Genomic DNA, 17,860 nt, shown 5'->3' with positions numbered 1-17,860 from the left:
ACTAACTCTAGCTCTGTAAGCTGGAAGCTGTTCTTTTCTCTGCCTTTATCCTTTCCCGAAATACCACAAATATCATTAAGTTCAATGTTACATATCGTACCGTGAAACAACCATGAAGATAACAGTGTTGAAAACAATGCATTCACAACATGATTTATAAAACGATTCCTCAGTTTCCCTGCAATGTGGAATTTAAAGCAAAATTTACTTCACTGCAACATTAAATATGCAAAGCTTAATGTTTATCTCTTCGAGATAGTGGCATTGTTTTAAAAAGAAAAGATATAATTAATTGTGAAGATAATAAAGTTAAGGTTTTAAGAAAGAGGTGTGTGCATAAAAAGTGAAAGTGAATATAAAACTCAAAGGACCTTAACTTAAAACATGTGATTAAAATGTCCTATCTTGCCAAAAATGGTTTTTAAAATATGATTTTTTCGATGTTTAAATTTTAAAAAATACTTCAGAACAATTTGTAAATACTCAAAGATTCAATTAATTTAATCATACAAAATATTGAAAGAATATTACATCAGCAGATGGGAACACTCATCTACAAAATCAGTTTGCTCCTTATATTTTCGCTTATTTTCCTTATATGCTCATTATTTTCCTTATATCCTCCATAATATTTTTTTTACATATAATTTCAGCCATTTTGGTCATATCTTTGTAGTCTATTATAACATATGATTTTGTTACCTACCTTAAACAAGTAAAAAATATTAGGAAATGCTACATTTTTTCATACAAGAGAGAAATTTTAGGCAATTCTAAATGTTTACATTATTACATATCACCAATGTTTAGTACATACTTCTGACTGAAAACTGTGCAGTTTAATGACTCACTTAAAAGCGGCCATTAAGCATTAACTTTTCTTTCAGCCAAAGTGATCACCTTCTTCAAAATTAGTTAAATGGGTGATAACAGTTACCTGTGAAGTTAACACAGCTGAACATATAAGTGAGCAAGTCCCATCATGTTTCGGGACATTTGCACATGAACAGGATGTTGGTTAAATGCCTTTTTTTTTTTTTTTTCCATTTTGGCTATGAACCCTAAATCTAATTTATGTATAGCAGTGTACAGTGTGCATCTGGGTCCACACATATCTTAGAAATGTATTTTTAGTCTTTGTTAGTCAAAGAAGAACACTGCTGTAATCTTTTGTATCATACCTCAAACACCTACCCACAAGCAGGCAGGGCCAACATTGCGTGAAGAACCCTTATGGAATAATTTCTTGACATCTTTAAACATTAGTCTTTACAATTTCAAAGTTTCACTGGAGCAGTGAGAATGAGATTTCTGCATCTTTTTTAAGGCAAAAGTGGCAAAACCCCAAAAATCTAACATCTAAAATGCAAAATAGTCTAGAAACCCTCTGCAATGTCTTAGTACAACCTCAGAAGATGGACAGAACCGAGCTCCTTTCCAGACCCTGCAAGAAAGGAGACCCTCTCACGTTAGAATGAAGTGTCGCAGAGATGCTACCCTCTCCAGGCGTCTTCCATCCACTCTGCAGAGAAAACTAAGAAAAGGAAAGACCTCTGTGTTTCTTCACTAAGACACAGTTTTAAGATGGGCTGAACAACTCCTCCTACTTGATCTGATGGGATACGCTCCTTCTATCATCAGTGTTGAAAGTGCATTGTACGTTTTAGACTTCAGGAGACACTTGTGAAGCAGCACAAAGTAGTAGCATTTTGGCAGTACACATACAAAAGAATTTTAGGGTGTTTATAAAAGAATATGTGAGTAGCAGTTTCTGTTGTGGTTTTCCAATTCTCTCAATTTGTGAGAAACATAATTTAAAATAAATTTAAGAGAAATTTAACTATTTGCTTAATTACACACACATACCTTGCTTTAGTTCGAGAGGAATTTGAGTAATCATTCCTGTTGCCTATTTTGTTTTGTACGGAATAAAATTTTCAGATTCACACAAAAGGATGAAATTCAGTGGGATTATTTATCTTTCTATAAGTGGAAAATTTAGCCTTAGCCAGAGCAATCTTTTTCTTTCCCCTTTTCTTCATGTACACTGAAATTAACCTTTCTGGTTAAAAAGATGTAAAAAAGAATATTAGGTAAGTAAGTGAGGTGAAACTTTTGCTTTGCCCTCCACCAGAAACGACAATTCCTGCCAAGCTCAGAACTTGAAAGCAGACATTCAGTTGTAAAGGATCATAAACACCTATTCCCTGATTTTCTGCCCAGATTAGTTGCACTACAGACACTGATCAACAAAAGCATGTTTTCGGCAGGAAATCGAGCCTTGGAGTGTCAGCTGCTTCTTAGGATTTCTCTGAAAAGTGAGGTGGAAGCTTTACAGATACTCACCAGGAACCAGGTGGGGTCTTTCTAACTCGTTGATAACTGCAGTTCACCCCCACCCCCTCATCCTTTAAATATCAGATGTAGTAGCTCCTTTACTATTGAGCACCTGTGTTTAAAATTATGTGCAATTAAGGAAAAAAAAGGCCTTTTCCAGATGAAACAATAAACTCAGTATGTTAAATTTAAACAATTACATATTTACATTTTAATTTTTTATTCAAAGTAATAAAATCACAAGCAATTTTTAAAAGCAAAAATATATTTTTCAAAGTTTTAGAATCTCCTAATAGGTTATAAATTCAGCTAAAGTTTGATAGTGCTTTAATAATTTGAGTGATTAGTGGGTGATGAGGATCTGAAAACTCAAAGTAACTTCAACATTGTTCTAGACTGTGTTTTCTAACCTCAGTCCTAACCCAGAAAATGGTTTCCTGTGCAGATAAACCCTTCTCCTCCAACTGATTTTTTTTCCATATATTTTTTGTTCCTAGCGCTATCATCAAACCGTCTCTTCATATGAAAGAATGGACACAAACACCATGCATGCAATAGCGTGTCTTCATTATTTTACTGATTCCAAGCAGACAACACTGACACATAGACGTAGACATTTTAATGTGACCAAACCCTCCACAGTTGACATGGTTCCACCACTCTGAACTTTTTTTTTTAAGAAGTTTGCAGAGAAAAAGGAGCATCTGGCCAACACTATTTAGCATCTTCAAAGGCCCAGACAAGGGTGCAGGACTCTCAGCAAGTTTGCACATGATACCAAACCCGGGGGAGTGGTGGATATGCTGGAGATCAGGGCTCCCTTTCAGAGGGCTCTTGCTAAGTCGGAAGAATGGAAGTAATAGCTATCAAATGCATAGTTCAACAAAGCTAAAAGCAAGTCCTGAAACTTGGACAGGGACTCAGTGCACTTCTGCAGAAAAGGACAAGAGAGTGATTGTAAGCATAAATTAAATATGAGTCAGCAGTGTACCCTTGCAGCAATAAATTACTATAATACTAGTGTGGTATTACAGTACCAGAGGCTGTATAAGCAAGAATCGGCCAACGGGTCAAGGGAAGTGATTAGTCTACTCAGTGCTTGCGAGGCTGCTTCTGGAACACACTGTTCACTTTTGAACACCCTGTTCACGAGAGGGATGGATAGGCTGGAGGAAGGCCAGTGGAAGGCTGGTTATCTGGCCAGGGAGCTGGAACAAAATAGATGAAGAGAGAGACTGAGAGTGACACATAGTTTCAGAAGAGAAGGCTGGATGGAAATTTAACTGCCATCATAAATTACGTATTAGTTAGAGAGAAGACTTAGTTATACAGCAAAAGGACAGAAGGCAACAGCGATGAGTTACATCAATGGAAATCCCAACTGGGGATAATAAAATATATTTTAGTGAGGGTGATTAGGCACTGGCACAGCTTGCCCTCAAAAAATTGATGAATCACCATCCTTAGAAATTTTCAAAACTTGCCTAGACAAGGAAGTGATCCAACTCTGAGGGTAGCCCTGCCTTGAGAGGAGGTTCCTTCAACTTAATTTATTCTATGGGTCATTAATAAAAAAGGTAAAAGCGTATCTTATTCCAGCTAATAATGATGTTCTCAAAGGACTGTGTGCCCTTCCACTATTTCTTTAGTGGTTTACCACTTAAAGACATATTAAGTACTTTTATAAAATTGCTGAAACTACTCATCTTATTTAAGAATTTGTAGAATTGGACCATTTACCTTATATACTTTGTATTGATTTAAATACATCCTTCTGAATTTTCCAATTTAGAGCTACATGACATCAAGACACTCCTGCGACTTTTAAGGGAATGGTATTTTTAAATGCTTAAGCATTGCCCAGAGGTGCTTTATGGAACATATTTTAAAACATGTATATGTTGCACATTTAAAACTGTATCTCTGTGTCAAAGTCAATAAAGTTAACAAAACATACACACGCACACGCACATGCAACACACAAAGCAAAGCTTCCCTCAGATAGACACAAATCTTCATTATGGTACGACTACATACAGGCCGTAAACAAAACCTTATAAAGCATACACAAAAGGTCTGTGTATACAGTAAGGCAGGCATATGAAGTGGAAAAAAGTCCCTTGTTACTCCGCATGTTACATTAAAAAGACAGCTAAACAGACAAAATAAGTATTTTCTCTCTAAATCAACAGCCTCGTTACGCACAGGTTATTTAAACTCCGAATCAGAGCCCATCTTTACTTTAAAAAGAGAAAAGATATTGTCAAAACAATCTGAAGAGAACAAAAGTCTTCCTCTCTGAAGTAGTACTACAGTATTTATGACCTGTAAGACAGAAAGTTTAGCCATCTCTTCACTTTAATGGAGTAAGATGTCAGAAATTTACTTGTCCATATCAGTATTTCCTTCTTGTATACTTGAATGTTTACACACCATATGCTTAACAAGTAAGAATACAGACATATCATCTCCAACATTTTTTTCTCAAGTATCTTTTAAAGGTCCAAGAGCTTCATTTGACAAAGCTAAGACGAAAAGGATCAGCCCAGTTTTCTTTCAAACCAGTTTCACAAAATTTTGCTATGAATGCAACTTCAGTACATTAAATACCAATTAGCTTTATCAAGATAAATCCAAGATAAAGCTCCTTGTGCTTTGTTTTTTTATGTGTTTAGCTCACACACATGAAGAGCCAACATACAGGACTTCTCACAGTTCACACATGTGTGCAGTTGGTAGACGGCGGTGTATCTATCCGACTTTTATTTTCCTTAGCATCATTCGGAGGTGACTCATTACCTATTTGGCATTTGAAGACTTGTTTGTAGGCCTTCCTAAAATTTTCAGAGAGAAATGCGTATATAATCGGGTTCACAGAAGAATTGCTGTAAGCCAGGCAGTGTGCAGTTACTCTGAAGAGAAAGGAGGCTTGAGTCAGTGGGAAAACTCCAAATTCAGCCCAGAGATGAATCACGTGATGCGGCAGCCAGGAGATGCCAAAAACCACTACCACCACCAACACAGTCTGTGCTGTCTGAGACAGGGAAAGGAAAACACAGATGTCTGATGAGCACTTGAAGAATCAGCTTTAAACCTGCTTTAAAACCATTATGGGTGTGTGTGGGGGGGAGGTATGCTGAGAGACAACACACTTTGGAATATTTATTACTGATTTTACTCCATTACCTGTATGGGTTTTATTTTGTATAGTGAACTACTGCAAGGAGAACCTTAGTCTTGAAAATGCCACAGTAAAAAGCAAATGTATACTTTTGCTTAAGGTAAAGGATGATGTTCCAGATTCCCTACACAAAAGCCTAGCCTTTTCTGAGGTGGGCATAAGCTTCATGTAAAATAATGATAACATGGGTCTTTTGAGAAATGTCATCCAGATCTAATGATCTATATTTTATTACAGTGCACAAGGATTTCTGAACAAAATTTCAAGAGAGATCTATTATACAAGAAAAAAGACAGCCAGTGGAAGAGCTTAGAGCAGTCAGATGAACACTTTGCTCAAGTGTCTACAAAAGGAGCAAGGGCTCTTTAAACAGACTCTCCTTTAAAGTTTCCACAGGGGAATTCATGCAACAATATTCTAGGATACAACTAGGGAATAAAAAAGTAAGGAGCTTGAAATTTCTGGTGGTTGCACATTTTCAAAACTAATCTGGAAATTAAAGCTCACCACCAAACACTGAATTCAGAAGGATGGAACACAAAATATCCTCAGTGCTGCCTCCTGACTACACTTTTGTTATTTATGAGAGGAAGGGCCATCAACTCATTAGATCCATCCAGACAGATACAGCATCAGTCAGAACAGATGTTTCAGGTGCTGAAGGTATTCTGTCAGGGCACAGTGGAGTTTGCCTGTCAATGTTTTCTTTAACTTGCTGCTAAACTGAATATCTAGACTTATTGCTAGTTTATTGAATTTGGCCTATACTTCTTGAATTGATTAATGTACAGTAATAATTCAGACTCACCTACCTAATCACAAGATGACAATGTATAGAAACTTACAGAAAAAAAGTTTGATTTCTGTGGCAACAGGCTAGAACAACTTATGACAGATACTGTTGTTGGTTAGCAAAATCTCACAACAGAAACCAAGTTATATCTATAGTAAATATAATTTGTTTAGTCTCAGAGATTCATCTGTTTTCACAAGCTGTTCCTCTACTTAGCCCTGTGGAGTTTAAGTCAGTTGGCACTAACAGCCACATAAATTTTTTCTCTTTCAGGTCTCATCATATGTGCTATCAAGGAAATAAATTAAGAGCAGTTCTTTCTCTGATCCCTTCACTGTGTTAATATTCCATCTGAAAATTGTCTAGATATTACATGTACAATTACTTTAAAAGAGGTATATTACTTCTGTTTGTTCAAAATTCTAAAAAAAATTACACCAAAAAAATCACTGACTTTTGATAGACTGCATAGATTCACCTGAAAGCAGAAGTTGACTATGTGTCTCCTGTAACTATTTTACTTAAGGCATTTCCTATCTGTAGAATAAGTAATTTTGCATTAGGAAACCTCACAACACCTGTCTTGTCCCATTATTCCTCCTAAACCTAACTTCAGAGTTTATCTTTACAAAACCATCACTATGCCTTGCAACCAAGGTAAGACTAAAGGACTAAAGACTAAAAGACTCTCATTTACCTAAATGGAGCTTGCTTAGGGTTTCTCATTAGCAAATAAAACCCGCCTGAAATGCATGATGTTAATGTTGATGCTTTGTGACCAAAAAGCATGAAAAATAGCATTTAGGCACATTCATAGTTTTCATTAACTTTTTTCCACACATATAGCAAATTAAGTTTAATACTCTACTACTGAAATTTTCAAAAAGGTTTGAATAAAGATAGAAGTCACAGAATCACAGAATCATAGAATGGTTTGCGTTGGAAGACACCTTAAAGATCACCTAGTTATGACCCCCCTGCCATGGGCAGGGACACCTTCCACTAGCCCAGGTTGCTCAAAGCCCCGTCCAACCTGGCCTTGAACACTGCCAGGGAGGGGGCAGCCACAGCTTCTCTGGGCAACCTGTGCCAGTGCCTCATCACCCTCACAGGAAAGAATTTCTTCCTTATGTATAATTAAGCCTGAAATGCACTCTTAACAAAACAGTAGAAAGAAAAGACAAAATATACAGTAAGAGAGAGATAGATAGCACACTGGTGGAAAGAGTTGCTTTGAAAAACATGTTAGGCCTTAGGATTAGAAACTTATTTTCTAAGGTAAGAAAAGTTTTGTCCTGATTTTTTTTGTTGCCCTTAGGTTACTGAACCCTGATACGTTCAAGTAGTCTTGGGCATATCTGCAATGCTGTTCCCTGAAGCTATGAAAGCTAGTTCATAGCCAGATCTGATTTTTACTTGCAATTTTTAAGCATTGGTGTTTAGAGGAAATGCACAGATATTTCCAGCGTGAAAATAATTTAGATGAGAGTAGAGATGGCAATGTACAGAACGTCTTTGAAAACTACATCTTTGACTTTGACAACATTAAGTGCAAAATTATATATGTTAAGTATTATACGAAATCAGGGCCACAGTGTTTTTAATTCTGGAAATTAAAATATATTGACTAGGTTTTTTTTAAAAAAATAGAGAATGCATAAATAATAGATCACTTATTCCCTGTTGAGCCCACGTATATCCCATTTACATTGCAGACAGTCTGCATGCCCATATGCTAATAGTGATCAAATGAAGAACTGTAGCCTAAGGGGTTTTTCTGACTCCACATTCATAAACTGAGAAGTTAGTCAAATGATTACTGTGGTCAAATCTGCTCAAAAATCAGAACCATATTATATTAACTGACAAATTCAACATATAAACACATCTTTCAAATATTCTTCTAAATCACAGATATTATATTCTGCTTTAAAGACCTTTCACAATTCTACTTGTAACCAGTTTATAACTTAAGTCTTAAACATAAGAGAAAAAGATTGGGGGGAAAATCAACAGAATTGCAGAATCATCAAAAGTCTCTTATTAGACTTCTATCATGAAATACAAGAAACCAAATTTTAAAGTTGCATCATATAACCTAGGAACTCTTCAGAAAACATTAAAATTCAGCTAGTTAAAAATAAATACATAAATAAAAGATCTAAAAGTTAGGGAAAAATGCCTGTGAAGAAAAAAAAAATTAATATTAGAGACAGGTTTTCTCTCCATGACTAAATTTCAGATGCTCTAAAGTTCAAAATGTAGGGATCTCAGGTAATGGCTTGATGCACTGTGATGGAAAACTCGGATCAGAAAAAATTCCGATCTGGCTAAATTCAGAGAGACACTGAATATGTCATTAAATACTTCATTTCATACTTCCTTCTCTCCATTACATCTTTGGCAACAAGCAATATAATATCAAATTAGCTTAGTTATATAAACAAATAGATATTGGTAATGAAAGCAATCTACCTTTTTCTTGGATACTTCTGACTTCCTTGACATATTTCTCAACTTCTTATGGAGATGATTAAGAACCTGAAAAGATTAATTTGCATCTTGTATTTCATCGTTTTCTAAAATGCAAACCCATATATTTTAGAGTATGCTCTCCAGTACTACATGAGTCTCTTACAAACATCACCGATCCAATTTACACATTTCAAAAGTGCACAGTATAAAATCCAAAGGAATTACATATCTGCATCTCTGTGAATTGACAAATGTGAAGCAGACAACAACTGAATTTTTATATAAAAACTCAGATGTATTACATAACAAACACATAATACAAATTAACAAGGCAATAAATGGAAACCTATCATGCACCTAGAATTAGCAATCATTCTTCTCCTATAAAAATGTCAATGATTGTTAATTTAGAATGACCTTTACTGCATGTAACATAAACAGTGTATGTTTTGAGTCAGAGGTTTTCTGAGTCACCTGCATAATTTGCTTTCTTCAGATGGATGTTTGGTTAATATAATCAGGATGTTGGTGCTATCTGATCTTCAAAAGAAGCTTAGGCTTTCAAAAATAATTTATACTAAAATGTATCTCACATGAGGCATGGCCTTTATCAACAATTTGATGATACTTGTCCTGTACCTTTCACAAGTAATTTTTAAAAATACACCTCAAAAAGGCTCATTATCCAAAAGCGGGATCCAAATTTTAACACACTGATTTACACATAAGGTTTTGAATAGTGGATGCATAGAGGTGCATGCATCTTTATCTGCAGTCATTGTTTACTGAATCTAATACATTCATATGGTGTGATTTGTAGGCATGGGGGACAGGGAATATGCTCTTCAGCCGAAGGTGTTTAACAGATTGTAAACCATACAGAATTTAAAAAGGAGATGCTTAATTATACTCAAGGGTTTGATTAAAGTATGGTAAGATGAATTTTTGAGGGAGAGTGCCAGAGTGTAGAGCTCAGTTAGATGATGATGATAGGTTGCAGTTTACATAGTCCTAAAATGAACTGAGAACAATCTAATAGGTAAGATCATCCAGAATTAATAGGTAAGAACATCCAGCACTAAAAAGATTTTTTTTTTTTTTTAAGGAATATAACACTAAATTTTAGGGTTTATAAGGACACTGCTTGAGGGGGGGGAAAGGGTATAAATTCAAATTCTCCTATATCATCTGGGAATGTTTTCTCTGTTTTCTTTGGGATGCATGGCTAACCACTACCAGGACAGACACCAGAAAAGATGACCCATAGACTTGCTCCAACTCTGGCATTTGAGTGTTAGAAACATATAACGAATTAAAAGAAAAAGATGGTATTTGTGAATAACCATAGCTCATCAGTGCATTCCACTTTTTAAGTATCTACTCTTAGCTACCAGTGAACCACAAACAATAAAAATAAAAATTACTTGTAACCACTTAACATTGGAAGTGCGGTTCATTTGTGCTTATTTGTGCACTAACATGTTTCTGCGTAGGAGACTCAGCCCTGCATGCACTCCCTATTCCAAAATGCTAGCTAGGCTGCTACCAAGGCTAACCTGAGCTCAGGAAAGGCAGGAGAAAAATAAATGGGTTTTCTCTGAGAAGGTCCCATTTTGGCTTCGGCCCTTCTTTCTTCTCCAGGACAAAACAGACCAGAAGAAAAGGACAGAGGAGCCCCTGAGGTCTAGCAGAAGACCAGGGAGATGACCCTCTGGCTCACACAATCTTTATTCACCTGTCGTCACTGTGTACAAAACAGCTGAATTGCTAAATCCATGGGTGAAAAATGTAAAACCAAAAAAGAGCATGGGAGAAATACAGAGAAGTTCACTTCCTGCCAGTGCTGCTTCACCTATCGTTCCCCCTTCACACAACTTAGGATGATGGCCTGTTTCTACTGGACCTTTGCAAATCCCATCACCTCCCACCCAGAGTTTGTACTGTACTGTGATTTTCCCTCACAGCACAGAACTAAAGTCAGATAAACTCTTTCTAGAAATCAGAACTGCGAAATCTTCTTTTAAAGTTAAAATATTTTTTTCTTTTGTTTTGAAACTTTTAGGACAAATGTTTGCATTGCATCTCTCTCTGGTCCAAAGGAAGATGCAGTAGACAAAACTGCTAAATTGGATGGAGGGGGGTGGGGGTGGGGGGAAGGATGGTGGAGGGGTTTGTTGAAGATTTAAATTATAACCTTCTAATGAATCCTTCTCAACTACCCCTCTTTCAGATTATACACATATTTCATAAAGTATCTCTCTGCGGTGAAAATATGCTGGCTCTACATGGTAGTGTACCAGACGGCATGAAAACCAGAAGCAAGAGAAATAGGCAGAATTTAATTACCTATCAACATCAGTGGAACAGCACTCAGACCTCCACAGAACGCTGTGGAGGGATATTAAGAGCCATGTTTATGCACAAACACTACAAGGCAAATCAAAGATACTTCTCCTCACTGTCCTGTTCAAATCATCTCTTCTCTGAGCCAATGAATAATCAATTGCTCCTCTAACAGCCACTGTCACTTCACCTGAATTAATAATAAATCTAAATGTGCCTCTTATTTTGTCTCAGGTTATTTCTCTAAAGAAAGTCTTTCACAATTATCCACTAGTACAGTTGTACATGCATTTTTAACTCATGGAATTAAATACCCATCTTACTAAAAAATAGGTCACATGTTCTCATGAAGTGTTAACATTTTTCAAAAATTCAGCTCTGTGGAAAAATTAAATCTTTACATGAAACTTTTCTAACTCCAGTGTCATTTACCCATTGATCAGAGATCTAATTTGGCTCTCAGGGAAGGAATAGCTTTCCTGTTTTCTGGAGATGATGGCGTGGTGCTGTGGGAAGAAATTTATGCTGTTCTGAAAGAGGGTATAAGGAGACTTGTAAGATCATAGAAATATAGGAAGTTCCTGTTTGATCCAGACTGTACTACAACAACTACCACTGATGACATTTGGGAGGCCCTTGATTTTGCCTACCAACAATCCTTCCCCCCGCCCACCCCCACAAGTTGTTTCAGGAATTACATTCAAGATCGTTTGAGAGCTCAGGCTGAGTAACTGCAACCAAACCAAATTGAGAAAGGTATTTTTCCAATTAGAGAGAGAGAAAAAAAAAATAGTTTAAACTCTCTGTGTCTATTCAGGTAAGTCTACCAAACCTTGTAAAAGTTTGAAGTCTACACTGTTGCAAAGTGTATTTCCTGTCTGGCTGTGTATAATCGTTCCACTGGCTACACCTTCATTATCAGACATAAAAAATCATGCAGCAGGGAAGCCTGTCCAAGGTCATTATCTAATAAGAACGAACTGTTTGTTTAACAGAGCCATAACACGAGCATTACACGCTGAACCATATTTTATAGTATGAACCTGATTCAAATTCAAGTGCCGTTGCCTGCAATCCATTTTTTAAAGTAATGCTGCTATTTCTATTGTCACAACAGATTCTTCACTGTCTTTCGTTTAACAGTGAGTTTCTAATGTGTCACGCACTTTGTTTTTTCTTTTCAGTGTAGTTTAATAAAGTTTTCCCTTGCTGCTCAGCAAAATTTAAGATATCATAACAAGTCAAGAACCCTATAAGCTTGTATTTGATGTTGAGGCTCCTACCTTTTATGGTTTACTTTTAACCAAGTCTATAAATCATACATGACTTCCATGAATTCAGAATGTTCAGAATGATAGATAATAATGGAAACATTCTTAAGGCAAGAAATAATTTTTTTTTAAAAAAGCTTTTCATATTATACATCTATAAAAGGAATAGTTTGCTAATGATTTTAGGTGTCCAACTGAAAGGTTTGATTGAAGGAGGCCTGACTTTCAGGGAATGAATCCTCATAATTGGGAAGCAGAGGCACCCAAAATCAGTTGTCACATTGCACAACCCTGGCAGATGTCAGCTGTTAGAATCTCACTGGGAATCATTTATCACCTTGCCCTTTAAGAACACATTAGCGAGCAAACGTTGTAGCAGCGTTACAAAACACGTACAAAATGTCAGTATTAAAAAAATACAGCAAGTAATATGATAAGCAATAAAAAAATATGAATACAGGCTGTCTACGAGTATGCAGTGCTCTAACTCAACTAATAACTATATAACCACTGCTCCTCTGACTTGAGTGGTAAGCTCCTTTCAAGAGTAGTTCTGTGAGCCAACAAAAGCTGGTTTCCTAAGGATTTGTGATTTCTTGACTGTGTGTTCCCAAAAAGGTGTGTCTCCTCCATGAGTAGATGCTACATAAGACCTCTTGCCCCTTGGCCTGTTTGATGTTTAACAGCTGAGCACAAACTGACTCCTTAAAGGAGAGAGCATGACTCTCCACCTTCTTCATTGATTCATTTTCACAAAACCAGGGAAATATCATTCCTCCCAATATTTTCACTCCTCTGTCAAATTTAGTTGAAACTGAACCAAAGTTATTTGTGGGAGAGAGAAAACAGGTATCTATCTGTACACACAGCACACAGAGAATGATTTCATAAATCTCTGCCTTAAGTGCACATCACATGAGATTTCCAGTTCTGATATTGTGGGACGACTTTGTTTCCAAACACCTAGCACTATTTCAGCACTTCTGTAAGTTGTAAAAGTATTGCTATCCACTGGGGAAAATACAAATCTCTCATAATTTAAGAGTGAGAGAAAGAAAGAACGAGGCTCACTATTAGAGTGCTTAAAAAACGAGACTTTCAAAACTGAAAGTTCATTTGCAATTTGCTTATAAAAGAAACAGAACTGCCTTGAAGGAGCCTGGCAAAGGTAATATATTCAAATAGAGAAATGAGTCTCCTTTGTCTTAATCTACTGTATCAGAAGATTGCATTATTTAGCTGATCCACAGTTCATGAAAACGAGTGAAGTCCATAAGAAATCGATGCATTTATTTTTATAACACTCTGAGGTTATTACACAGCAGCGATCCTCTAACCCTGCGTGCATTCAGACACTAAAATACTTGTATTTTGTAGTACTTTAGTGACATCAATAAAAGATGACCACTTTAATTTCTCCCTCACCCTGCCCCATGTGCCAAAATATTGCAGTTGGAGATTTGCCAATGGGTCCTAGTGAGGGCAGGAATGAGCCTTTATGCTGCAGGGTACAAATACCTCCAATAGCCATGTACAAGTCACAGTATTTTTCAGCTTCATTGTCACTGATGGGAATACCAGGTATCTCCTAGGTATCTCTTAAAACTCACCCCTTCAGGTTGGATATTCCAGCCTGACACCATGGCAAGCTTGAACATATGTAGAGGCTCAAAACACCACCAAACAAGGGTGAGATCTTAGTCTGGCAATAATCTGAGCGTAAGATTTTAGCTGTAATCTTGAGTGGCCTTGATTTTATGAACTTGTTCTAGGCATGTATTTCATATAGAGTTGCTTTGATGGTTTGGGGTTTTGGGGGGTTTTGTTTGGTTGGGTTTTTCTGTTTGGTTTTGTTGGTTTGGTTTTTGGGGTTTTTTGTTTTTTGTTTTTTTTTAAACTACATCTTCATACTAATATTGAGAGATTTAGTTCTGTAGTGGTACTTTGTAACAGCATAGTGTGTTATATTTACTGTGCTTATTATTATGTTTACTTATACTTCCTCCCCCCCCCCCCCCCCCCCCCCCCCCACACACACACACACACACACACTATGCAGGACTGTCATAATTTTGAAAGACTTGTTTTCAATCTTCTGTCATATAATTAGACTTTGAAGGCTGGTACTTCCTGCTGAAACTGAAGATGCTTTGGCTTTGAAAAATAGAATTCTTAAGAGATGAAAAGCTCCCTCCGCACACATTCTGTAATGTTCTCCCTAAAATATGTACTATTTCCTTAAAACTCTGATGATCTATGGCTACAGCAAGTTTAATTCCTCTCACAGCTCAGTCATATTCACCACTGTAGATGCAGTACCAGTGTATTCACCCAGGGAAAACAGAATCCAGTTTATGTATGAAAACATGTATTTCTTCTCCATTTGCCAGGTCAGACTCATTTAATTACAAACAGTAACTTAGAAGTGTTGTCCTTTGAGTTCTGCATAACTTGGTTTTAGCAGAGTTGGATGCCATTCTAGCCTTAATTTGTGCATCACAATTAAGCTGATGTAATACATATAAAACTAAACAAAACAAAATTATTTGTTCAAATTACTTTAATTACATATATTGAACTTCCCAATTAAAGAACTGACTTCTCAACATTTAAGCAGTCCTTATTTGCAAGAGCAGACCTATCCTCTTGTATGTCAATTACTGCCTAAGTAGAAATCCTGCTACTGAAGATTGCTGGCACAGAAACAGGAGGATCTCTGCCAAACTCAGCAGGTAGCAGCCGGTGCTCCAGATCCTGTCCAGCAGCAAGCAGTGGATCCTGCGCTGAAGGCTGCAATTAATATTCACGGAAAAATGTGACAGTTCACCTGAGCCGAAAAGTTCATAAATACCCTTATTCAGGCACCCTTACTTATTGCTTTTTCCCACCAGGCTTCTCAGGCACTGCTCCCTAGCACCACCTTCCCTTGCTGAAGTCAGAGGTAAATCACCCATCCATTTCAACCGGGGCAAGACAGGGCTCGCAGGGCTCACACCAGGCAGCGTGATGCACCTTTTGCTCTTAATATATTCTGTGGATCAGACCAAACTGGTGGATCTGTGTCGTTTTTAAGTGCACTGCATATTAAAGAACCATAATTCTTCATCTGAAGCCTGAACAACTTGTTGCTTTGTGATACTTTCAGTTAAACTCCTCATACAGCACTGCAAGAAAATAGGAGAGTTGTGTTGACAGAGAAAGCAGCAGAGCACTGGGGCTTCTTAGACCTTCGCAACAAGGAAATCTGGCAGAGGGACCCCAGTAATTGCCAGAACACCCCCCCCTCCCCACCCCTTGCAATCCATGTCCTGACCTGTCTGTGCCCCACACACCTGTGTGTCCCCCAGTCATCCCTCAGCTATAAGACCTGCCCTCTCCCTTTGAGCCACAAATTCAAACCTTCCCCATTGCCTCCTGACAGGTCCATCACCCTCCAGGTGCCCAGAGATGCCCCACAGCTCATGGTCAGCCACCAGCATTGCACTCCCATCCCAAATTTTACATACCCTTCACTACTACCCGCTTTGCCTCACCTTGGCATAGCAGAAGGAGATAAGCAGCAGCGGGAGCAGATATCCAAAGACGAATGTGCAAACCACGTAGACCTTCTTGTGGCGTGGGTTGGGCCAGTGCTCCCAGCAAAAGGTCAAGTTGCTGGCCTCACGGTGGTGGAAGAGGCGCTGGTGGTGAGCCACAGGTGAGGCCATAGCGAAGGAGAGCGCCCAGATGAGCCCCACACCCAGCAGTGCGTTGCGGGAAACGCGCAAGGCCGAGGAGCGTCGGGAGTGCACAATGGCCACGTAGCGGTCCACGGACATGGCCGAGAGCGTGAAGATGCTCACCAGCATGGAGACGGTGAAGAAGTAGTGGATGAACTTGCAGATGAAGGCACCCAGCACCCAGGTGGGGAGCACGTAGACTGTGGACTGGAAGGGGATGCAGAAGAGCAGGTAGGCCAGGTCAGCGATGCTCAGGTTGAGGATGAAGATGTTGGTGGTGCTGCGGCGCTTGCCTGGCTTGCTCCTGGCCAGCACCGTGATCACCAGCGAGTTGCCCAGCACCCCCAGGGTGAAGATCAAGCCGAAGACGATCAAGGTGATGAAGTTCTCGATGCCGATGCCGAAGAGGGGCTTCCCCTCTGCCTCCGGCAGCCCGGAGAGGTTGAACTCCGCGCTGGGCGGCTCTACGACAGCCCGGGACCGGTTGAGGGGCGCCGCCGCGGGCTCCCCCACCTCCATCCTCCCCCTGGCGCGCCGGCCAAAGTTTCCGCGGGCGGAAAGCGGAGCTGCCGCTCCCCGGCACCGCGGAGAGCCAGGGGCGGCCGCCCCCCGCCAGCGCCGGGGAGAGAGGTGGAAGGGAGGGAGGGAGGTGGAACGGTGCCTCGCCGCTCGTAGGGGCGCAATTTGCGCCGCCGGGCGCGGAGGCGGCGGAGCAGCCCCCGCCGCCCCTGGCAGGCAGCGCGCCCCGCCCGGCTGGCCGCGGGCACCGGCGCCCCGCCGCCTCCTCCACCGGGGGAGGCGCTACGGCCGCGCCCGCGCACCGCCCGCGCAGCCCCGCCGAGCGGCGGAGCCTCCGCTCCGGGAGACTGAGCTGCCCGGGGATGTCTTCTCGGGATAAGGAGGGGTGGGGATTTCCCCCCCCTTTTCCCTCCCCTCTCCTTTCCTCCCACCCACCCCCCGGTTTAGCTTGTAGCTGCCTCCGTGGGGCTGCTCGGTGGGGTCGCGGGCAGGGAGCGGAGCAGACCGGCCCCGGTCCCCACCTCAGAAAACTTCTTTCTGCTTTTTGTCTTCGCTCCTAGGGAGGCTCAGAAGTCGCGTCTTCCAGCACGGCAGGTTCAGCGTGGCTTACATGAACTCTCTCGGAAAGGCAGAAGTAATTAAGTGCCTGCGTAAACCCACCTCAACAGGTAGCCGGCAGCAAGAGCTAGTCTGGACTATATGCCGCCTGTGCTCGCTTTTCTCACCTCGTTCATAGGCTTTCATTAATCATCCCGTAGTATGCAGTAGCTCACAGGACAAAAGGTGGCAGGCGTTGTTACTCTTTTGAAAAAAAAAAAAAAAGGACAAAAAAAAAAGAAAGCCTGGCCGCTTTTCAGTCTCACGTCACGGAGCCCGTGTACGCGGGTGCATCCCCGCTGGGGGCCGCAATGAGAGAGCCTCTGAAAAGTCAGGCTTTTCAGAACAGGACGAAATACAAAACTTCCTCCAGAATACGGATGCGAGTCCGTGTAATATTCGCACAGATTCAGATACCCGGTGAATGAAAGAGATTTGCCCGAGGGTTCTTAAACATTTGTTTCAAATTGCCAATTTCGAATGCCTGACAGTGCTTTATCTTCTCTTCCCTGGGGATGTCGGCTGCCAGCGGTTAAACCCCTCCCGTGAGACGGAGCGCACAGAGCTGGGCACCCGGGGGAAGGGACAGGCTGGGGCAGAGGCGGCTTTTCCAGACAGACCCCTC

General features: G+C 39.9%; 1 protein-coding gene across 1 annotated transcript; it reads right to left on the bottom strand.

Moving 5' to 3' along the window:
- Positions 1 to 4,383: 4,383 nt before the first annotated feature.
- GALR1 (galanin receptor 1) lies at positions 4,384 to 16,638 on the bottom strand. The gene is made up of 3 exons (XM_074897782.1): positions 15,934 to 16,638; positions 8,787 to 8,852; positions 4,384 to 5,371 (listed from the first exon to the last, which is right to left on the bottom strand). Exons 1-3 carry the CDS (start codon positions 16,636 to 16,638, stop codon positions 5,054 to 5,056), a joined length of 1,089 nt encoding a protein of 362 aa, XP_074753883.1. The 3' UTR covers positions 4,384 to 5,053.
- Between the last annotated feature and the right edge of the window lie 1,222 nt (positions 16,639 to 17,860).

The sequence above is a fragment of the Athene noctua genome, chromosome 2 (genome assembly GCF_965140245.1).
Source record: "Athene noctua chromosome 2, bAthNoc1.hap1.1, whole genome shotgun sequence".
In the NCBI taxonomy this organism is placed as follows: domain Eukaryota; kingdom Metazoa; phylum Chordata; class Aves; order Strigiformes; family Strigidae; genus Athene; species Athene noctua.
The sequence above is the reverse complement of the archived record's forward strand: the minus strand, read 5'-3'. Positions and strand labels throughout refer to the sequence as shown.